Source organism: Propithecus coquereli, unplaced genomic scaffold (genome assembly GCF_000956105.1).
Source record: "Propithecus coquereli isolate 6110/MARCELLA unplaced genomic scaffold, Pcoq_1.0 Scaffold6, whole genome shotgun sequence".
Lineage (NCBI taxonomy): Eukaryota > Metazoa > Chordata > Mammalia > Primates > Indriidae > Propithecus > Propithecus coquereli.
Genome location: NW_012151951.1, coordinates 11,785,025 through 11,793,340, shown reverse-complemented (window position 1 = coordinate 11,793,340; position 8,316 = coordinate 11,785,025). Strand labels below are relative to the sequence as shown.

Here is an 8,316-nt window from a genome sequence, read left to right as displayed (position 1 = left end):
TTATATAAATAGGAAATTTATCTGTATTAAGAGCTTATAAATGGCTTTCCCTGGATCTAAATAATTTAATGTGAAAATAATTCTAACAGGTCAAAAATTAAACCAGACACACTGAAGACACATAATTTAATTGTTAAACAGTCTTATTTGAACCAAAAGTATTATTTCTAACTTACTTCTTTCAGTTCTGGTAAGATCAATAGACTGAACCCAGATTTAGATTATAGCTCAGATTAATTTTTAACTCAAATAATTTTTATTAGAAGGCAATTGTTTATTTTTCTTTCAAGGGAACAACAGAGCCATAAGCATTAGCAAAGAATGAATTATCTTTGAAGTTTCATATGTTTGAACCAGATCTGGCTCATACTGATGATGGTCCCTTGTGATAAGCTTGCTCCTTTTGCATAATCTTCATTCAACCTGAAATTACTGATTCCTGAAAAGTCAGATTAATGTACTGGATTGTTTTCGTCATAAAACAGCAAGGTAAATGTGGACTATATGGAGTGTCACTCGTGTACCATGTAATAATCAACATTTAGAAATAGATTCAACACTGAAACACTTAAAGCAAATTTTAAGGATAGCTCCATATATCACATATACAAGAAAGCACTAGTCAGATTTATTTTAAATAGTCATAAATAATTCCAAACATTTATTAAAACACATCAGTAGAAAGTCTGGAATTGTGATAATGTTCCCAATTCATTTTTATTATCCTGAATATCACCTCCTCCTTCCCTCCAAAAGAAAGGCAAAAACAGAAAAATGAAAATAAGTATTTAGGCTGATAAGGTAATGACTTAATTTTTTCTTTCCAACAAGATTTCAGGGCCTTCTTATTTTACGTGAGACAATGCTGGAGTTTCCACAGAATACTTTTTTAATGTACATTTAACTTTTTTTGCTTTATCCAAGTAGAAATGACCATTTTTGTATTGGACATTTTTTAGCACTCTAAACTGTTTACCATTGTATCTCTCCCTGTCTTCTTTTCTGATAGGACTTGGTGATAAATGGACTTTGGCACATAGCCAACTCTAGTAACCATATTTTACATATGTACACTTATTCCATATATATTCTATAGTTATTTGACAAAGAGTTTTCCAGGGTTATTTGAGTAATAAATTCTGATAATTTGGTTCATTTGCTGTCAACTACCAGTTAATCTTGGGAAATTCTGCTTTCACAACTTCTATTAAATTCTATGGGCATGTTCTTTTATTTGGAGGTAACTATAGAATTCTGTACTCAGAATTACACATTTAAGTTTAAATAAATACCCACACAAATTCTCATTTATACCAAGTAGCTGGTTTATATTTATATCATCTCAAGAGGGGAAAACAACCATTTAGGGATTTATAGAAAAATAAACAATAATTAAAGAAATCTAAGAAAATGTTGAATTTTAAAATGTCACTTACTTTCCTTTAAATTCTTTACCCTTCCCAGCCATGATAAACCAAGATTATATAATAGAAAAATTTAAACCAGGGGTAAATTTGAAACTTAAGCTTCAACTGAAACCTGTCCTCCAAAAGAACTAATTTTTCTGATTTCTCTTTCTCTCACATCTAAGCAATTAATTTAGGCAATTAAACTTCAGAACTCTAAGGTTTCATCCAGGTTACTTTTAGGTACCTCTAAGGTTCCTCTCTAGGGAACTACAATACTACTTATCTTACATTTCCCAGTGGAAGTACCTATCACCAAAGGGATAGGCCACATGTCCCCTGACTAGGGGTACATAGCTTAAAATCAGGTATGTAATTATCAAATGTGCGCATTATTTGGGTGTACTTGGCATTTTAAAAATTCAGTAATGCTCATTACAAATAACTTATCTGGACAGACTCAATAATAAAAATAACTCGTTAACTTTAAAACAAAAAGAACCAACTGTTTCATAACATATAAATATCTTGATAAGAATGAATCAACGTCACCGGGAAGAGCCTAGAAATTCTTGAGTTAGTTATAACAACATGGTGGTAGGTTTTTCAAGGTACTTTCTAAACTCAGCAAGCCACTGGGCTCCAACTGCTCCATCTACAACCCGATGATCACAGCTGAGCGTAACAGACATCATGCTAGCCACATCAAATCTAGAAAAAGATAAAAACATTATTAGGTATTCTGAAAGCAATCACTGGATTTTAGCCAGTAACCACCTAGATGCTGACTCCTACCCTATAATCCCACCCAGGTAATATTAATATTTTCCACCTACTCTTCATGTCCCCTATACCTTTAGCTCAAATTAATAGGCTGAAGACAAAATATATACTTAGAGCATGGGTTGGCAAAGGGCCAAATCCTGCCCGCAGCCTGTTTTTATACATAAAGGTTTTTTAGAATTCATTTATGTATTGTTTATTCGCACTACAAAGGCAGAGTATTTGCAATAGAGACCATATGGTCCAGAAAGCCTAAAATACTTACTATATGACTTTTCAGGAAAAAGCGTGCTGACCTCTCATCTAAAGTAAATAAATAAGGCTTCCCATCTCAAATAGGATTAATTGCATTTAGTAAAATTTAAAAGTTGCTGCCCATAATAGAATGTATGCCTGATTCTACCTTAAGATCCAATATACCATGCCAATAACCATCTTTAAAACTGAGACTCAAAAACAGGTACAAGCCCAGAGCGGTGGCTCACACCTTATAATCCTAGCACATTGGGGGGGCGAGGTAGGAGGATTGCTTGAGCCCAGGAGTTTGAGACCAGCCTGGACAAGAGTGAGACCCCATGTCTACAAAAAGTAGAAAAATTAGCCAGGTGTGGTGGCGTGCACCTGTAGTCCCAGTTACTTGGGAGGCTGATGCAGGATAGCTTGAGCTCAGCAGTTTGAGGGTGCAGTGAGCTATGTGCTTCTGTACTCTGCCCTAGGCAACAGAGCAAGACCCTGTCTCAAAAAAAATAAATAAAAAATCAGGTACAGTTGGCCCTCATTATCCATGGGTTCTGAATCCTGAATCCCTGGATTCAACCAACCCAGGACTGAAATATTCGGGGGAAAAAAAATGACACAAAGTTCCAAAAACCAGAACTTGAATTTGCCACACACTGGGTACTACATTGGATCCATGCAAATGAAATGACGTGCAGACATTGTAATTAGATATTATAACTTATCTAGAGATAATTTAAAGTATATGGGAGGATGCATGTAGGTTATGCAAATACTATACCATTTTATATCAGGAACTTGAGCATCATGGATTTTGGTATCTTCGGGGGTCCTAGAGCCAGTACCCCAAGGATACAAAGGGATGTAACAAAAATGAGCTTACATCTCCCTCTCCATTTTGGCACCCTTTTTGCTTACCCTTTTTCATTATCTGCTGGAACCAGTTTATCCTCTGAAGCACCAATTGCCAAAATACATGCTTGAGGTGGGTTAATAATAGCAGAAAAATTCTTAATTCCAAACATTCCTAAATTAGATATTGTAAAAGTGCCACCCTAGAGGAAAAAAGATTAAAAATAGAACATATTAATTGCTTGTCAACATAAATCAGAAAACATGACAAAAGTTCTGTGAAAAGACTGTAAGTTTATCTTATTTTAAGACAGACCTGAATGGAATACACATTGCTCAAAAGATACAACCATTACAATATGAACAGAAGTCAGTTACGTTGGCTTCTGCACACTAGTTTTCAGGTTTTGACCTATGATCCAATTTTTCTTTATTGTCAGGACCTTGTGTCCATAAGAATATGTGGCAAATCAAAAGGTGAAAAATGCAATAAATGTATGATGCTGACATTAAAAATAACATAATCCAGCCGGGCGCGGTAGCTCACGCCTATAATCCTAACACTCTGGGAGGCCGAGGCAAGTGGATCGTTTGAGCTCAGGAGTTCGAGACCAGCCTGGGCAAAAGCAAGACCCTGTCTCTACGAAAAAAAAATAAAAAGAAATTAACTGGACAACTAAAAAGATACATAGAAAAAATTAGCCGGGCGTGGTGGTGCATGCCTGTAGTCCCGGCTACTCGGGAGGCTGAGGCAGAAGGATTGCTTGAGCCCAAGCATCTGAGGTTGCTGTGAGCTAGTCTGACGCCATGGCACTCTAGCCCGGGCAACAGAGTGAGACTCTCTCTCAAAAAAAAAAAATAAATAAATAACATAATCCTTAAAATTCAAATGGTAAGTAACTAATACTTTACCTGGAACTCATGTGGCTGTAGTTTACCCTCTCTTGCTTTGGTTGCTAAAGAAACAACATCATTAGCAATGGTTTCCAGTCCTTTTATATGTGCGTTAAACACAATAGGTGTGATGAGACCTGCAGGAGTACTGACTGCAACGCTGACGTCGACAACGTGATTTCTGTTTAAAAAGAAAAAGACATCTAAATAATCAACAACAGTATTTATTAAGAGCCTATGTGCCAGGTTAAGTGAGAATATTGATATTTACTTCAAAAAAATTCTAGGAGCAGCTCGTGTTACTATTCGGCCAGAGAAACATCTGTCCTAATTTTACATTTTGCTGTGCCCCCTCCTTGACTTGCACTTTTTAAAAATGAATGAGAAATGTGCCAGAAGGTTGGTTTCACACACCCCCTCTAACTTCCCCTGCCATCTGTCTTTACTAACACATGGGTGTAAGTGAGGAAAAAATAGTTCAGCATTCAGTAAGAATTAAACAGTCAGAACCTGGGTTTTGAGTGGACGTACAATGGCTGGAGTTGAATCTCTACAGGCAGAGTCTGAGCAGATGAAAGGAAGACTGGAGGGAAAGAACTACATTTTGGGGAGAAACAGGAGTGTTCAAGATGTATAGGTGTCAGTGTCTTAGAAGAACGTAAAAACAGGATTGCCAATCTTTTCTACACCAGATGTGCCTATACATTTGGGTCTCATCTCAGAATATTTAACACTGGAAATACTTGAATTATAAAATAATAATAATAAAAAAACTACACTGAGATTCAGTTATCAAACTACTCAAAAACTGTAATACATGTGCTTCTGTATTCATTCACTGGACAACAAGATACTCCTACAGATCTAATAATGGCTATCATTTTGTAATGATGAGCAAAACAATATTGTAAGATATATGCAACTACAATGTGAATGAAAATAACTTATTTTTTTCCAGACACAAGTACTGTTAACATTTGATTTGTTCTCTACATATTTAATAGGAAGAAATGCTAAGTTTTAGTAGAGATTAGTAGGGAAAAAATGTGATTTTTTCCCCCATTCAAGTAAACAAATTCCTGAATTTTATCCACAATCTCCTTGAGGTTTGTGTAAGGGCTCCTGCTAAAGTGTTCTGCAATGGAGAAAAAGTTAAAACTTAACACAAAAGTACAGCTCTGCCTCCAAGGAACTCCAACTCTTCCTGGGCACAAGCTCCAGAAGATCGTGGGTACCAAATCCCCTAATTTGCCCAAGCTGGCTGTAGGCAAGCTTTTGTCACTTGCAGACATGGGGAGATCTGCTCTAATAATACAGCGTGTGACCCTTATCAGTTACCGTGGCTGGACTCTAGCCAGGGTCTCACAAAGCAAATACTGCTTTCTTGGTAAAATTATCCATCCCTACAAAAATATTTTAAAATTGCATGGTTAGTGATCTTTACCTTGAGAGAACAGGGATGGTGTTTTCTATCTTGTTCACCACTGAACTACCAAATAGTACATGTTCAATAAATGTTTGCTAAAGAGCTGCATGAACAAATAAATGAAAGGCATTTGGTGGGAATTAATAAACAATTCACAGAATTTGCCCTGCAACCTTGATTCTTTCATCTAGGTAAAGGCATACGTCGAAGATGATGCAGGTTCAGTTCTAGACTACCGAAATAAAGTAAATATAGAAATAAAGCAAGTCATAGGAACTTTTTGGTTTCCCAGTACATATAAAAGTTGTGTTTACACTATAGTGTAGTCAATTAAAACTGCAATAGCATTATGTCTTTAAAAAAAGCCAATGTACATACCTTAATTTAAAAATACTTTATTGCTAAAATATGCTAACAATCATCTGAGACTTCGGCAAGTTGTAATCTTTTTGCTGGTGGAAAGTTTTGTTGATGTTGATGGCTATTGACCAGTGAGGGAGGTGGTTGCCAAAGGCTGGAGTGGCTGTGGCAATTTCTTAAAATAAGACAACAATGCATCAACTGACTCTTCCTTTCAGAAAGACTTTCCTGTAGCATGTGATGCTATTTGATAGCATTTTAACCACAGAACTACTTTCAAAACTGGAGTCAGTGCTCTCAGACCCTGCCACTGCTTTATCAACCAAGTTTATGGAATATTCTAAATCCCTTGTTGTCATTTCAAAAATGTTCATAACATCTTTACCAAGAATAGATTCCATCTCAAGAAACATGGCCAGGTGTAGTGTCCAGCAATTTAGGAGGCCGAGGTGGGAGGACTGCTTGAGGCCAGGAGTTTGAAACCAGGCTGGGCAACATAGCAAGACCACCCTGTCTCTACAAGAACATTTAAAAATTAGCTGAGTGTGGAATACACCTGTAGTCCCTCCTACTCAGGAGGCTGAGGTGGGAGGATTGTTTGAGCCCAGGAGTTGGAGGTTACAGGGAGCTGATTGTGCCACTGCACTCCAGCCTGGGCGACAGAGTAAGACCCTGTCTCCAAAAACAATTAACAACAAAAAGCAACACTTTCTTTGCTCATCTATAAGAAGCAACTTCTTCTTATCTGTTCAAGTTTTATCATGAGACTGCAGCAATTCAGTCACATCTTCAGGCTCCACTTCTGATTCGAGTTCTCTTGCTGTTTCTATAATACCACATCTGCCGTTACTTCCTCCACTGAAATCTTTGAAAACCTCAAAGTCATCCATGAGGGCTAGAATCAACTTCTTTAAGACTTATGGTAATGTTGGTATTTTGACCTCCTCATGAATTACAAATCTTTTTTTTTTTTTTTGAGACAAAGTCTTGCTCTGTCACCCTGGCTAGACTGTAGTAGTGTCATAGCTGACTGCAGTCTCAACCTCCTGGGCTTGAGCCATCCTTCCTGCCTCAGGCTTCTGAGTAGCTGGGACTATAGGCATGTACCACCACACCCAGGTTATTTTTCTGTTTTTGGTAGAGACAGGGTCTCACTCTTACTCAGGTTAGTCTTGAACTCCTGACCTCAAGTGATCCTTCCACCTCAGCCTCCCAGAGTGCTAGGATTTCAGGCCACCACACTCAGCCCACAAATGTTCTGAATGGCACCTAGAACGATGAATCCTTTCCAGAAGGTTTTCAACATATTTTGCTTGGATCCATCATAGGAAATCATTATTTATGGCAGCTACAGACTTATGAAATGTATTTCTTAAGTAATAAGACTTGACAGTTAAAATTACTCCTTGATCCACAGGCTACAGAATGGACATTAGCAGGCATGAAACCATCATTCTTCTCCTTGTATAATACATCTCCATCAGAGCTCTTGTGTAACTAGGTGCATTGTCAATGAGCAGTAATGTTTTGAAAGGCATCTTTTCTTCTAAGCAGTAGGTCTCAACAGTGGGCATAAAATATTCAGTAAACCATGCTATAAACAGATGTTCTGTCGTCTAGGCTTTGTTGTTCATTTGTAGGGCACAGACAGAGTAGATTTAACATAATTATTGATGGCCTGATGTTGTTCCATGAATTAATATAGATGTGTTTCCAGACAGGATTTGTCTTAGGAGTTTTGCAGAGCTTTGCCCTGAAGGAATGTGTGAACGAGTTGGTTTGCATTTCAAATGCTGTTGCACTCGGAAGGGCGGGCGTCTCTGAAAGACAGTAGCGGCTGTATCCCATACGGCGCCGTGCTTCTCAGACCTACAGGTTTGGATTTGCTTTGTAAAGCAAAGCGAATCTGTTAAAAACTACAGGCTGAGAGCTGACAATGGAGTGCCCTCCCCCCAACAGACAGATGCCTGAATGGCTAAAAGAAGCTCTTGTTTAAACGCTCTAGACTACCTGTCTCCATTCACAATAACCTAATAAATATGGAGCCAATATATCTCTGTTTAACCCCTCTGTTAAGTGATAAACTTACCTTAGAACTCAGAAGTTAATCTTTGAAAGATTTTGTAACCATTTGTTCACGTAGATAGAATTAGTTAAAAGATCTGTAGAAGCCTTTTGAAAATCTGTTAACCTGAGAGGAACTACCTGTTGTTACATAAATCTGTTACCCTTGGCAATTAATCACTATTCCCTATAAGTTACCATGTAAGACCTCATTCGGGGCTTTTTGAGACCCACGGAAAAGATCTAGGCCCCCTGAGATCCCGCTTTGCCTATAATCTTCATAAACTTATAAAA

The 8,316-nt window shown here is 37.5% G+C and overlaps 1 protein-coding gene across 1 annotated transcript in view; it reads right to left on the bottom strand.

The window, feature by feature from the left end:
- Window positions 1–1,891: 1,891 nt before the first annotated feature.
- The window catches only part of DLAT (dihydrolipoamide S-acetyltransferase), a 39,330-nt gene continuing 32,905 nt past the window's right edge, over window positions 1,892–8,316 (bottom strand). The window contains exons 11-14 of the mRNA XM_012659140.1: window positions 7,969–7,988; window positions 4,191–4,407; window positions 3,345–3,481; window positions 1,892–2,117 (exon numbers count right to left, since the gene is read on the bottom strand). Coding sequence (XP_012514594.1) covers window positions 1,988–2,117; window positions 3,345–3,481; window positions 4,191–4,407; window positions 7,969–7,988 — 504 coding nt within the window. The 3' untranslated portion in view covers window positions 1,892–1,987. The remainder of the gene's footprint in view (window positions 2,118–3,344; window positions 3,482–4,190; window positions 4,408–7,968; window positions 7,989–8,316) is intronic.